General features: G+C 41.9%; 1 protein-coding gene across 1 annotated transcript in view; it reads right to left on the minus strand.

Annotated features, from left to right (window-relative positions):
* Nucleotides 1–1,655: 1,655 nt before the first annotated feature.
* The window catches only part of cyp26b1 (cytochrome P450, family 26, subfamily b, polypeptide 1), a 36,638-nt gene continuing 22,288 nt past the window's right edge, over nt 1,656–16,005 (minus strand). The window contains exons 3-7 of the mRNA XM_084343745.1: nt 9,284–9,402; nt 8,250–8,406; nt 7,819–7,974; nt 5,911–6,195; nt 1,656–5,242 (exon numbers count right to left, since the gene is read on the minus strand). Coding sequence (XP_084199871.1) covers nt 4,850–5,242; nt 5,911–6,195; nt 7,819–7,974; nt 8,250–8,406; nt 9,284–9,402 — 1,110 coding nt within the window. The 3' untranslated portion in view covers nt 1,656–4,849. The remainder of the gene's footprint in view (nt 5,243–5,910; nt 6,196–7,818; nt 7,975–8,249; nt 8,407–9,283; nt 9,403–16,005) is intronic.

Genomic DNA, 16,005 nt, shown 5'->3' on the forward strand with positions numbered 1-16,005 from the left:
TTGAAAGGATAAAAAAGAGACCACTCAGTCAGTGATCACAGAACTTCCATCCATTCATGAAAACCATCAACCATCAACACCAACTTAAAACACACACACACACACACACACACCAGGTTCCCTCATCTTGGAGTACTTAGTGCGGCAAACAGTCTCTCCTGGCGGCAAAACTACAAACAAACAGAACTGAACTCTGTGTTCCTTTCACAAGCTGTGTGTGTGTGTGTGTGTGTGTGTGTGTGTGTGTGTGTGTGTGTGTGTGTGTGTGTGTGTGTGCATTCGCAAGTGCACATGTCTAAACTGTTAAGCAAGTGTTTCTTTGGTCATATTTTATATTCTTGTTATTTGTGTAGATATCTTCGTCTATTTCCGTGTGTGTGTGTGTTCATGCTCTAACTATGTCTTTGAAGTGTGTGTATTTTTCTACATCACTGTTCTAGCTCTCTCTCCTTTTCTGTCTCTGTTTCTGTCTTCCATCAAGCTAAAGGAAAACTCCAGGCGAACATCACAGCCTGTTTCTCCTTGATGTTCACAAACCACAGCGATCTGCTGGCCGGGAAATAAAAACAGATACAGAGGCATTGAGACATCAGTCAGTCAATCTGCTGGGACTCTGAACCAGACCACCACTTTCTGTGTGTTCCCCACATGGCGAGTCTTAGTCCCATTGTTGGACTCATTTTGAAAAGTTCAATAACACAATAGTCAATATTTACAACAAAAAACACAAGACAACACAGAGCAGTTTAATTTTATTCACAGCTATGCATTGCTTCCTAATGATATTTTAATGGAGACAGCAATCAGGCAGGGCCAGACTTCAGGAAACATGATCACATCTGTGTTCTCCTCTGATCCTATATCCAGAAAATGATTGATGAGATTATTTCATATTTGTTTGACATTTAGTCAGACACACTTGAGAAACTGATAGTTTATAATAATTTGTTTGATTGAAAGGGCTCTGCTTTTTGACAGATATCTCAAACAATCTGAGCAGCAACAATGCTTCTGTTGACTGTCTGATGTTTCCATGATTCCTCATGTGCCATCCAAATCTGGGGAATATAGGACCCTGGGAACATAGGACCCTTTGTGATGTTCCCATGATGCGATGTAAACATTTAGTATTACTGTAGTTGTCATCTGCAGATACTGGAGTTAATATTCAACATAGCGCTGACTTTAGCAGGTGGGTGCATCATAGAAAATACGATCAATTAAATGGTGCGTTTTCTGCTATTAACACTTTATTTAACCTGACAGAAGGCACCTGGTCTCACTTTCTGACCATTCTTGATTTACATGTTAGTGCTTTCAGTACTGCAAGCTCGTTAACATATACAGGCTGCCGCCATCTGTGTAATTTGCATGCTGGACTGGATGCGCTTGTGCACATACTTATATGATTGTGTGCTTGTTTCATGTGGTTTATAAAATCACACAGAGTTTCTTTTATACTTAAGTAACTGTTCATGTTTTTGGTTTGGATATCTGGATCTTATTTGCCTTTATGAGTGTTTAGTTTATCAGAATACAATGTCAACAGTCTTGACTTATTAACACTTGAAAGTTTTGTCAACTTCGATATTTTCTCTAAACATGTTCTCTTTAGGTATACCTCTGAGAAGGGAAGACAAAATTCACCATTCAGATATCCTTTTACTTTATAGTTTATTACAGGAGTACATTTAACAATCACGGTAACAAAAAAGGAATGGAAGAAAGTAGAACAAGACATTCATATTTAAACTAAATGAACATTTTTTTCCTGTAAAAAGAAATACAAATATTATGTACAGATTGACATGAGACAGGTTCAGAGAAACCAACAGGTGAGAGGAAGGGGAAGTGTAGTCGCATGGCACTTAAAAAATAGACATACCTCGCAAGTGCTTTCTGTTTTCCATAATTAATATCAAATAAAATGCAGTGATAATAAGTCTGAATAACAAAACAAATAATAATTATTACAGTAATCAAATCAACAATATTAACATTTTAATCACTGTTTACAATATAACTGAAATACATAACATTCTAAATACATCCAATATTTACCAAAGACCTTCTCATTTAGGCTAAAAACTCTAAATCTGTAATAGAATAAAAAATAGCATTTCAAATATCTTATAACAACAATATTAATCGTACAATAACATTAATATTAGGTTATTAGTAGACGTAAATAGCTGATTTTCCCCATGGCTTGCTAAAGAAAGGAATATTGTACAAATTAATATACACTATAACCTATTAATGCTCTTTTTTGCTTTCACAAAATGCAAATATTTTAATCAGCTAAATTATATAATATATATATATAAAAAAAAAGGGAAAGAAATAGCAAATCTCACTCGATACAAACTATTGCAAACTAGAACTCTCAATTAGAAAATGTACACAAGAAAAGCAGCAAAAAAAATTCTATTTTTATATATATTTTTTTTTTATCATGAAGAAATCAGTGGTGTGGTTGGTAGAAAGAGTGAACAATGTCTAGCACAGGCAGAGTCCATCTGGAATGCTATTGGACAACAGGATTGTCCAATAAGAAAAGCCCTCTGAGCATGACCCCGCCCTCCCCTGAAACCTCATTGGTCCGTCTCTCTCGAGCCTCAGTTCGGAACTTTGAACTCTGTTTGAGGATTCTAGAATGTCCGAGAGTTCCGCCGACGAGTCCCAGAGTTCCGTTCCATATATGGGCAAAAAGAAAACGGCTTCCTCTTCCCACACAACAAAGCTCTGAGAGTCCTGATTGTGCAATCACCTCAAACAATAAATCTCTTTTAGCTAATAAAGTTGCTTAAACCATGGAATTTCTTTTTTTGTTTTGCATTCTTAGCGTTGATTGGAGGAGCAGCAAGACAGAGTGTCACTTTCTCCACGGAACTCAAAATGGCTGCCCCAAGGAGACGGGAAAAATAAAACACAGATAAACAAACACAAAATGACAAAGCGACACTCAAGCAGCATGTATGTAGGTCTTCTCCTCTCTACCTCCTCCTTATCCCTCTTCTGTCTTTTCTCCTCCTCCAGCTCAGGAAGTCGCGCCGCTTCGTGTGAGCGAGTTCTTTATTGTATCCTCGATGCCGTCCGAGAGAGTACGATCTCAATGCAACTTGAAAGTTCCGTTTACGTATCAAAGCACAGGTTTCAGAGAGTTTACAAAGCAGACCTGGACCACATTACAGTTTGACCTTGATTCGGTAAGTTGTATCTTGTGTGATGCCAATTGGGAATTCCTGTTGTTTGATTCTGCTTGCACCACCAAAATTGCTTCCTCAGGGGAATACAAAATGGTTGCAGAAGGTGATACGTCAAGTGAGAGCAAGCGCTATTGGAAACCCCTGATATCTTTTTTGTTTATGTGGACAGATAGTAGAGTTAATGAAAAAAAGTAATTGGTCCAGCTCTGTAACTACAACAGTGAGTAAGTGACATTATTTATGTGCAGTCAGTGAGAGTTAAATATCAAAAAGAAAAGGCTTATTCGTTTTTCACCACAATGTCTTCTCTGCACCTGAGTTCATACCCTAAAGATTATGGGATATACTGTATGTGGGCAACATTCTGAGTTGATGCTAGTGGGCAACCTGTGGGTAGCAGATACTAAGGAAGAGACTGATGCAAGGTTTTCAGTAGAGGTAAAGATAATAAGACACGTTAGGAAGACATAGCCTCTGAATCCATTTTAGGGTTTGTAGTTTGGAACACCAAGATGGAATCAACTTTAAGTTTGGAGAATGTAAAAGCATTAACTACAGCATCAATCTCCCAACAAGGATTTACCTCCTCCAGAACTACCCTGAAGAGTTACTTGATCTAAAAACTTCCTTTACAACGGAATTTAAATAGAAACTGAACAAGTTGCCCATTAACAAAAGTTGAAAATGTTGTGTTCTTCCCCTTAAAATATCATCAGAATCATCAGAACCATCAGAACTACATCGCTCATTTCTAAGCGCCGCCCTTTCCTTCACTGCCTGAACTGATTCTTGACTTGATTTGCAATGCAAATCTAAGCCAAAGTATTTACTGCATCATGATACGGTTGCCTTGAAGAAATGGTACAACGGCAATCTGACAAGCTCAGCAAAACAGTGTATCTTTGCCACAACCTGCTACCCTATGTGCTATGATCCCTTTGACTGCATCTCTGAGCTAGTAAACGATTTGAATCTTGATGGATCATTGATGGAAACCACAAAGCCAGAAAACAGAAGTTGAATCTGGGTTGCACCGAAGAATTCTGGCCCAAAACTGACAAATTTTGACCAGAAAATCTTGGACTTTCAGTCGATATATCCATCTCTTTTACCCTGCTAGACAACTGAAATGGTTCACTGCATTTGATTAAGCACAAGCAAAATGCTAAAATATCATATTCTTTCGTCCTATACCCTGTTTCTTCCATCTCGCCTTCCTCCCACAACCGTCTTTGCTTTTACTTTTCTAATTTCAACACTTCATTTCCCCAAAAGTACCACCATACTTCTCTTTCTCCCATTGTGCACAACCCACATTCTCTTTCAAATTATATTACATAGCTTTTTTGTACATACATTTTGTTTGTATATTTCTTTAAAAAAATACACAGAATAGAGCATAATTAAGAACTTTTTTGGCAGCTTCTTCCTTTCTCAGAGGAAAGTCCCGATCATCATCAGTTGTAACAAGAGACGAAGACTTCTGCTTCTCTTTTAGTCTGAAAAGGAACCTCCAACTTGGCAGAGCAAAAGGTAGAGAAGAAAAAATAACTCTGAAATTCTTCCTTTCCTTCGTTCAATCTTCTCCCTCAAGACTTCTTCGATCACTCACCCCCCCTTACTCGTCAACTCTCTGCCCTTCAAACAGTCGCTCCCAGCAGCTCTTCCGACTTGGCCATGATCTCGTTCTGGTTGGAGTCCAAGCCGTAGAACTTGACCTTCAGCCCATCGACAGGGTGGACCACAGGTACTGTGACCACGCGGGGGAACTGCCGGGTTGCCAGCTCAAAGCGGCTGGTGCTGGCCAGCTCAATTGCAAGGATGCGAAGGAAGAGGGTGGCGAGCTGCTTGCCCAGGCAAGACCGGACACCGCCACCGAAGGGGAGATAGTGGAAGCGTCCCTCTTTGTCTTCTCCTCGCTCCTGACTGAAGCGGTCAGGGTCGAAGGCATCCACATCTTTGAAGACAGCTGAGGTGTCGTGGGTATCCCGAATGCTGTACATCACACTCCATCCCTTTGGGATCTGGACTCCCTGGAGACAGATAGACGGAGAAATCAAGCCAGTGAACAGGTTTGAAAGGATGCAAGTAGGTTTCTTGCTGTAATCAATGCTGGAAAAGTTGGCGCACCGAGGCCAGAGATTTTGGAAGTTGTCAAACATATGACTCAGTTCTTGTTTCTCTGACTAAGCATGAAAGGCTTCTTGTGGTTTGATCAAACCTTTCATGAAGATCTCAGATGACTATGCTGTAACTTCTAATGAACCCTTCATCTGAAAAGAGATGGTGTATTTTCATGACTTTTTGGGCATACCCTGTACTTTGATAGGACTATGTTCTTATTCCTAAAGAAACAGAACTACCATTGTTTAGAAAAAAAGACAGAAACTGCAGTTAAAACCTGACCTGAGTTGGATTTGTGAGATCCAGTGATCACGCAAATCCATCTTGCCAAGCTTCAAGCTATGTGAACGGGGCCAAACACACAAGGGTTGAAACAATCTGCATCTTTTGAGGAACTACAGGCAGCTACAGCATGAGAAGCAACTGTTCGTTTGACAACAACAATGGCAGCTCCTCAAGAAGCTAGTGTAGATGCTTCTATATTATCAGTTAAATCAGAGACAGGGAGTATATTTCACTTAAAAGAAAAACTAAGTGGCTAAAGTTCTCAGTTGAGAAATATCCTTGGGCTACTCACGTCAAGTTCGAAGGTCTGCATGGCAGTTCGGTAGGCCCCTGAGACAGGCGTATAGAGTCTCAGCACCTCCTTGATGACACAGTCCAGGTACTTGAGGCTCACAATGGTGTCCAGCCTCAGTTCTCCTTCAGGGCACAGGCAGCCATTGTGGAGGAGACCCCTGGCCCTCAGCTCTTCTCTCAGGCGCTCCAGGACGGCAGGGTGGCGGAGGAGCTGCATGATGAGCGAGGTGCTGGCGCTGGCCGTGGTGGCAAAGGCAGCGAAGATCAGCTCGATGGTCGACTCCTGTGGGATGACAGAGAGGCAGGATGGTGAATCAGAGCACTGGTTCCCAAATGTTTTGGCTTGTGATGAGTAATGCCAACATCTGAGCCCCCTTTGTTTTCATTTTCTCTGAAAAAATGTGTTTGATTCTTCTCCACAAAGGGTTTAGAAAATGTAAAACTTTCCATGTGCAGCCTCTAAACACAGTCTGCCTACCTGTCAGTTTTCACTACTCTGCCTACTAGAGTTTGGAAAAGCTTGTCACTGATATGGAAAGTAAAGAGTAATTTTAGCATGAGCACAAACTTACAGTGTGTGCAGAACTATACTGGGTCGTCCGAGTTGATTTGTCTTTACTTTGTGGGCAAGCCAGCTGAGTTCTCCCTCAGCTTCTGATGGCCTAATTGCCTGTCACTTGAATAAAAGGTCCGGAGAGTGGAAATATAGATGGTAGTATTATGTGCCGAAGGGTAATTGCCCAAGTGCAGCCATGATCACAGTTTTTACTGCAGTAGAAACACAAAATGATGAGATTTATGATTGAAGACAACAGATTTTCTCACCCTGCATGTTTTAGATGTGTCAGGCATTTGTGATTTATTCTTTTTAAAACCTTTTTTGTCAATAATTATTTAGCCAGATTGTGAGCAAACTCCACCTGGGACCTTGCCCTTACACTCGGGCACAAATCCACCACCCCACACCTCAAGCTTGCCATTTGTTTCGTAATGACACAGGGCCAAAAAAAATGCCAGCGCATAATAAAAGTATGTTGTTTTTAATTCCTGAAAAGTAGAGTGTTTGGAAAGTGACGTTCGTATCCAATAACAACATTCAGCGCGCCGTGCCGGGCCCATTATTAAGGTAGTGGAATAAATAACACTGAGGCTGGGCAGCACGACTCTCATTATAAACCTCTCATCTGCCATCATCTGTGTCAAAACACATCTCTGCCTCGCCCCGACATGTGTGTGTTATATATGCGTGCGTCAGAAAACTGCAGGAGAGTGCTTCAGCCTGGGCCTCTGCGACAGGGGCTCCCCAGTTCACTTTGAGTGTGTATTTATATATGTGTGTGTGTGAGTGTGTGCGTACAGGAGGCCTCTTTCAGACCCCTAGCAGGGGGAGTGTTGACTTATTTTTGGCCCTGGACTTAACCCAGAAACCACAGAGAGCCAGAGAGAGTTGAGTTTCCACAGAATTCCTCAGAATTACTTTAATAGGTAAATAGAGGGTGTGCCTGTCCTGGACTGTGTGTGTGTGTGTGTGTGTGTTATACTGTTACTGTCTGACTACGGGCATCAGCTCAGCATCCCTGCAGTCATATTTTACATAAAGATGTGTATCATAAGTCACTTTCATTGCTTACGATCCCAGGCTGATTTGTCGGACAAATTATGATAATTATTGATGTGTTTGTGTGCGTTCAGTCAGCCAAGATGGGTTTCCTTTGGCAGCACTTTACTCGGTAAACAGTGAGTGTGTGTATGTTTGAACACATACGCATCAGACTTCTATCTGTAGGGTGTGTGTTAACACTCCCTTGTGCGATTTAGTGGCTTCTCGTGCGTCTGGCTTCTCTCCAGCGTGTGTTTGCACACCTTTTCTTCCTGCTCAGGTGATTCATGAGGGTAGATGTGTTACCTTCAGTTCCTGCATGGTGAGCTCGGTGCCATTCTCTTTGGCGCTTTCCATCAGGACGTCCAGCGCGTCGCTGTAATCCTTCCCCTGGGAACACAGCGGCTTCTCCCTGATGGCTTTCTCTATGCTTTTCTGAAGTGTGTCTCGTGCACGGATGCCCTGCAAACACGTACAAAAGAAATTAGTCCACAACGAACTTACTAGCTTTTTACAAACTTTATCTAAAAATTAAAATTTTTTGAAAAGGAGCCATTGATTTAAACCAATTTCTCATACATGTTAGCACAAAAAAAGCAACTTGTGGTCTTGAGAACTCAAATAATGAAAGTGAATTAATAAATATAGTGTAAAAGCCAATTAAGGTGTTCATTATGCACCAGAGGTAGAGCACAATTTATTTGGCAGCGAGAATGAGGATAAGGGAAGACACATACCTTCCTGTAGCCGCTGAATGGCAGGTCTATAGGCAGGCTGAACAGGTTGTCGACAAAGTCCTGGAAGGTTGAGAACAGATGCCTCATCTCCTCTTCTGACACCCTGAATCCCAGCAGCACCCTCACTGCCATTGTGAACGACAACCGCTGGCTCTCCCTGTGGAAAGACAATCAATCAGAACCTCAGTTACATCCGCTATTAAGAGGCATTGTGCACCAAATTGCGACACTTGACCAGTGATAAAACACAAATTTTGATTGATGATTGAATGTTTCTAGCCAGTTTAAAAATATATATTGTTTCTATATCAGAGGAGTCTTGTTTCTCATAGTAACGCTGGTACTGCAGCTTTTCTGCTTTTAGTGATGATCTTTCTCTCAACATTTCAAGGCGAGTTGTGTTTTAACTGATTTCATTTGTAATTGTGTTTCTCCCATCATGATAGGGTTTTTTCAATGTATTGGCATTTCTATGTGTAGTAATAATGTTTGTACAATGAATTGAAGAGGGGGACTCTCAGTTGAGCGCTGGACCCAAAAATCCAGCGAGCGTATTCCAAGAAATTGTTCAACAAAATTTCCAAGTCAAGGACAAAATACTATTATACTATAATACTATTTCACTTGTTTATTTGGGTCACATTACAAAAGATAAACAATGTTTGTACAATATTCTGCCCCATGACACTTGGCCCTTCTCAACCAACAAGGAAAGGGTTTCAGCTTACGAAGACGAATTTAAAAAGCACTTCGATCAAGAATTAAATTAGTTCAGAACCCAAAAAGTTGGATCCCAGCTGGAACCAAAAGAAAACAATGGTTTTCCTTGACCTTGAAGTCTGACTTGAAGTCTGAACTGATGTGGCTGTGTCATACTCTACAGGTTGTTGTGAATTGTGCAACACTCTCTGTTGATAATGCGTTTTCGGGGTATGTGATGATATGATGATAATCCTGCCTCCAATTTCGAGATGTAATAACAATGAAATTCTCTCTCTTGTGATTGCATTTCTACTCCAGGACCTCCTCTTTACCTGTAGACGTTGATGGGCTCAGGGTTGGAGCTCCACACCCGGAGGCTCTCCTGGATGACCTGCTGGATTTTCGGGAGGTAGGACTCCAAGGCCTCGTGGCTGAACACTTTGGCAAACACCTGAAGAGACGGAGCAAAAGACATGTAGTGTCATTTAAAATGCAGAATGTGACTGTACTTGTCTGATGACCTCAGATCAACCCAGATTTTCATTAAATGCTCATAAATTGTATGACTTGGCACACAAGGAGACGGCATTTGAACCAATGCAAGTCCAAACAGAGGACAAAAGCACTGATTAAGCAAATACACTGTATGTGGTATACATCCCGCTGACAGTGAGTACAAACATGCACACCAGCAGAATATCTTTTGGAAACCTCTTAGCGTGAGAAATCCTGACTGACAGGCTGTTTGAACAGATGGCAGGATTATTCTGCTATAACATTTAACATTTATCAACTCCACCAAGGACGGCTTTCAGTCCCGTTTGTTTGACTGCCTGTCGGTTTTCAGGACATCTCAAATAGAAAACAATTTGATGGAAAAGTTCATCCAACTGGCAAAGGGCAGATGGATTCCTTTTTGGTTTCAAGTTGGCCATTTAAAAGAGCACTTTAGCTTTTGCTAACCACGCCTAAAATGTGACACAAAGAAGAACTTATTGGTCAAACACATAACTTTCTATATGAGTCAGTTTTCACCACTCCTACAAACTCAAATAGCACGGCACTTTTAAGAACCTCTCGTGTGTCAGGTCGATCCATTTTCAGGTGACCTTTATCGTCATGATAACAATAATAAACATGTTAGGGAAACAGTTACTGTTTGGTTGATGCATCACCTCACATCGCATCAAAACACCGCAGAGACTACAGCCGACAGCCAACTAGCTTGTACGTTTTGTGTCTGCAAGAGGAAATGCCTTTCCATACCAGCGGGTAGTGCTAGTCTGTACTATCCGTTAAGAAAGGGTAACTAGAAGACTAGAAAACAGACTTAATTGGCCAAAAGTCGCCAACAATGACAAACTAGCGCCAACGGTGTGGTACACATCACAACAACTGAAGCCACAGACGCTCACTGACAGCCCCAACTTGCCAGTGGCCAACCATCTGCCAGGTGTGTCAGAGCTGTTAGGAGGTATGTGACATAAGTTCAATACGTACGTTAGCTTACGTACATAAGTAAAACAAGTCAGTATTGATTTCCGTTTTCACATGGGACACTATCAACAGTCTCCTGGACAAATGTCCTGTTTTCGTTTTGAGCCATACATCCATCACAACCTCCTGCCTTTGCGGACTTTGTCGCTCTTTATATGACTACACCTGACTTCCCTCTACGACAACTAGAGGTCGCTGCCTGGAAATAAACATGAACGTAGGTCCCAGTAAGCTGCTTGCACAGACGACTAAAACGGCCCTTTTTCTGGTGAGTGTTTCACCTATGGATGGCCTTACGGCAGTATAAAAAGTGGCTTCAACTCAATAGTTATGCTTCTGACTCACTTGACATTTTGCACAGTTGATCCTTGTACAAATTTCCTAATATTAACCTTCTTTCTCTGTCCCGTCATATCTTGAGAACATTTTCTATCCATTAATCCCCGTCTCCTCTCTCTTAAAATATACCTCGACAAGACTTTCCATCGATTCTTATTTCTTATTCACCCTCAAATTCTCCCCCCACCTCCTCCCTACCTCTTCACAGAGACTTATACATTGTGGAGGTTTTCCCCTGTAGTCAGCAGAACCAGAATGACAGGCAGAAAGAGCAAGAGAGGAGGAGGAGGAGGAGGGGGGAGTTAAGTCTTTCCTGGCTGCTCGTAGTATTTCTTAGTATGAATCAGTCACCAGTCGTCAGTGATGTTTGGACAAATAACATTCCATCTGATTTAACCTCCAAAACTGCCCTTTAAACAGTCTCGGGGAATGATTTAGAAGTGGAGAACGATGGAGAGAAGCGAGCCGACCGGAGTAGAATAGGTCTATTATATTAATATGAATCAGTCACTAACACTCAGCTGTGTTTGGATAAATAACTTGTGCACTTAACCTTTAGTGCTCTCCCCCTCCAAAACAGTAGAAGAAGAGCAGGAAAAATGATTAATGTCACGGCTTGTTGGGACGAAATGTCAACTTTTAAAAGAGTACAGTGTTCGAGCCATCGAGGACCGCCTAATTCTTTAAATTAAGTGTCACAGAAGTTACAATATTAGGTTTTATTCAATTAGCAGTCACAGGAGGGCAATAGAGTTGAGTACGGAGACTAAATACACATGTTTTGCATTTTCTGCCAGGTGAAATAGGTCTGGAACATTTGAACAAGCAAATTTTACATTAGACATGAATAGCTCTGTCTAATGATGGTTATTGGCTGGTCAATCCGCCTCTCAATTTACTTTGAGAGCCTTGTGATCATTCTGGAAATGCTAGTTAAGATGTGGGCCGAGCATTTGCATGTAGATTTGTTTCGCTCTATTAGTTTCTTTCCTTCTTTAGTGTATTTCAAAGTACTTTTTGTGCTTTTTATGAGCTCCTTTATATTCTAACCTGCACAAACTCATAACCGCATCTTGTCTGTGGTTTTTACTCCATTTATTTTATCACTATGGGTACATTTTATGACTTTTCTTGGAGTTTTTGCAGCCATGCAGATAAACTAAACAATGCTTTACACACAATGGGTTGCACGCTGTATGGTTTAGATTCACTTCACTGTAATGTAAAGTACATGTTTTGGCTTACTTGACCTGTCAATGTCGGCAGCAGATGTTTGTTTCTATGTTTCTATTTCAACTAAGTATCAAAGTAGTAACTGCAATACAACCAGACTCCCTTAACAAATCGCCTGATTTTAAGAATTGTTGCGTTAGGAGAAACTTTTTATACTTTGTGAGACACTGTGTACAACAAATACTTAACTAGTTGGGCCTTCTTGTTAATTCGGCATATGTTAAACAAAACAATGTTGTAAGATCCGATCACGAGCGGTCGCTCGAGACGCATGTTAAATGCCAGGTGTGACGTGACGGGCTTAAAGCTGCCCACCTTTGATGGGATCACTCAGAGTGGATGGTTACACCATGTCTGCAAAATTACATGCTTAGTCTTCTCTGAATAACTCTTTTTATAGTCCAGAATCAACCTTCGGAAAACCAGTACAAGTACACCAAAGTGTTTGAATTTAAAGCTTTTTAAGTGCATAGAAAATGACTTTATTTTCCATATGTTTACACACTGAAAGTGCTTCTTTTCATTGAGACATAATGGAGGCAGAGAGGGGAGAAAGGAGCTTCTAGTGGGATTTGCGCCCAGGCCAATGAGGGTACATGTGGTTCCTGAGGTCGATGTTTAAGCCACCAAACCATCAGTTGGGCACTCGTACTCTTATTTTGTCTTCTACCTCATTTTCCTCTCATTTTCTCTCTCCTCCGTTGCCCTCTTCCCTTCCTCCAAACCCTGCCTCCCTCCCTCCGTCGGCCTCAGGATGAATGAACAATAGTCCACTGAGCTGCTGCTGCTGTGTGCATGTGTGAATTACGTGTACGTACTGTATGGATACATATGCTGTGTGTGTGTGAGTGTGTGTGTGTGTGTTAGGGAGTGGTTAGTGCAGATCACAGAGCGCTCCAAGACGTTAGCAGCGCTACATTTCCTCTGCTGCCGCACCCTGGGGCCGCTGGTCACAGATCAGTTTACATGACCTGCTCTCCAACCCTGACCACAGGGGATTACACACACTATCTGACCTCAAAGCAGTCTGAGGAGAAACACGAGGCTGTCACGACCGCTCTTTTCTTTGCAAGCAGCCAGTCGGCTTTGCCTGTTCGGAGGATAAATAAATGTCAGCGGATGATCGATTGGGTTAGGTAAATGAGGAGACCACTAATTGGATTTGGATGAAAGTCTTTAAACTGTCTTCCAGTATTTTTTTTTAAAAATACACTGTCCTATGGGTGCTTTGGTTAAAAGGAGCAGTTCACCCAAATATGTAAATTCAGTCATTATCTACTCACGCAGATGGAAAGTCGGGTGAAGTTTTTGTCGTCCGCAAAACATTTCTGGAGCTTCACAGCAAAACAGCATTCTCCTAAACATCCTAATTGTCTGGCCTTATCCGAGTCTCCAGACACGTAAGCTACTCCGAGTTTATGGCTTTTAAAACTGTTATGAACTGTAGATGGCTGGATTTGAAATCTCATTGGCTACATGATGCATCAGTCATCTGGAGGCTGGCGTGTAAGTGATTCAGGAGAGAGGGGGAAGAGACTGGTCTACACGGTCACACATTGGCTGTTGTTGGCTCTAGGGCGGGCTTAGAAGCTCATATCTGCTCAAACGAGCTGTCCGTCAATGATGGTGGTTTTTCATCAATAGACTGGATGATAACCGGTTGGTTAATTGGTCATTTGGTGATTAAATTAGCTTCTAATCAATCACCTGTTTGCTTCAATGGTCTCTACGTCTTTGAATCCATGACTGAACTATTTATACTTGTTCATCAATCTTCAGCGTGGCCGTAATAAGAGGAAGAGAGGCCGAAAGGTGATTGGGCAAAAATATACGTTAAGCCAGAAGAGGTTGTGTAACGTCGTGAATTTAGCTATTTAACCCGTCTGCGCTGGATTACGCATAATTGGTCAATTTGGGTGAGTACTTTGCCTCTTCCTACACACACACACACACACACACACACACACAGCAGGGTTGAGCTACTGTAGGACCAGTGAGTCAGTCAGTCGCCAACACTCTCAAAGGTAACTACAGGTCAGACAAACACACACACTCGGACACACATGAGCGTGGTATCTCCCCACACGGCCCTGCTGCCAATCAAACGCCTTTTTTTTTTAATGCAGCGTCACTGTGGGACAATCCAAGTCCCACACAGGACGGGGGTGGAGGTGGTGGAGGTGGTGGTGGAGGTGGTGGAGGTGGTGGAGGGGGGGGATTGTTCAGTACAACAGTCATTTTGCTGCACCACAAAAACGTGACTGTCTTCTGTAGCCTGCAGCGCAAAGACACAGGCTTAAAGACACACACACACACTAACACACACTGTCGCGCACACACTCCCAGACTCTTACACACACACACACACACACAGACATGGTCGTCCTAATAACGTCCATATGTCTTAAATTATGTGAAAGTGCTGCGAGCTGCTGGTTCCACAGACATGTAAAGACTCCTTTATTCTTCTCCCTCCCTCCCTCCTCCCCCTCTCTCTCCTTTACTCCCTCGTTTTTTACTCCCACCTCTTCCCGTCTCTCCCTGCCCCTCCATCCATCCTCCTTTAAAATACTTTTTATTCCTTTTCTCTCTTTTTCACCAATCCATACGTCCTCCTGTGCTTTTATCAGCACGTCGGATCAGAAAAGGAATCGCGAGTTAAAGCTCTTAGGTGTGAAGGTGAGCGGCCAGGTGAGGTTAAGGTCGTTATTTCAGCTTATGACTTAAAGCTACATAACAAAACTTATTTTCTTAATATTAACACGACTGTTTCTCTTACATGTATCTGTTTTTGAATTTCCAGAAATAGGAAGTAAAACAAAAACTGCATCGTGGTATAACTTTTGGCTCTTAATCGAGGTGTATCATTGATATATTTGTGTCACTACATTTTTGGTAGTACATGCAAATATAATGTCAAACTGCAGGATCAAGACAGAGTGCCCCCCCTCTCTCCAAACTCTGATCAAACTGTACAACGAGGCGGTGCTGATCCAATATGAGCCACGATCCTGTTCAAGCATCGCCAAACCACAGCCCCATGTAGCAACAATGTCAGATATTTTGGTGTCTTTCTGCTGCAGACAGCCTGGTTTAATCCACGATCCATCTTTCTAACGGGGAAATGCTTCTTTATATACAATTTATATGTATTTCATGCTTACCTGAGTACATTTCAGAGGCAATATTATGTTTTATTTGACATTATAGTTCGGATATTTGACACAAAACATGTGATCGACCAATAAGATATAAAGTACTTTCATAGATTAAACTACCCAGCAGCATTTTAATCTTATAAGTTATAAAGCAGCAACAATATCATCCTGAAAAATAGGATATTTTGCATTATGAATACTTTTTACTGATGTGTTTTGAATCAGAGTTTCCCCTTCACCTCTGCAGTATTTTGCATCTGTTGCGAATACTTTGACTCTGTACTTTGTGGACCTCTTCTCTGCAGCCAACGATGTTTAAACTCTGCTACAACCCATCACGCACGACTCTTTCCTTTAAACTTGACCTCAGAGGCTGATAGAAGTGAGGGGATTGACTAACATGGGGCTTCAGCTCAGTTAGCATTGGCAGTGCCCTCTACTGGTGATGAGCAGAAGCACAGGAAACACACTCGTCACACACAGAGAGAGAGAAACATGAGGGCCGAGAGAGGAGAAAAAAAGGGAGAAGGAAAGTTGGACTGAGTGTAAAACCTACAGTAAGAAAACATGTTAGAAGTGAGACAGAGGTCATCGCCTCGTCTCCTCTGTTTTCTCCTCCTCCCTAAATTTAGGGATGGAGGGACGGCTCCAAAAACAAGAATAACAAGGGGAAAGGAAAATGTGGAGAGAGAGAGAGAGATTTTAAATAGCGGAGGAACAGAAAAGACAGAGGTATGTCAGCTGCCACTGTCAACATCACTGTGTGTTTGCATGTGTGTGTAACTTGGATTCACCCTCTGTTATTTCAGCGTAGAGGCGTTTTTCCA

The sequence above is a fragment of the Pagrus pagrus genome (assembly GCF_965226575.1).
Source record: "Pagrus pagrus genome assembly, chromosome: 22".
NCBI classification, from domain to species: Eukaryota; Metazoa; Chordata; class Actinopteri; order Spariformes; family Sparidae; genus Pagrus; species Pagrus pagrus.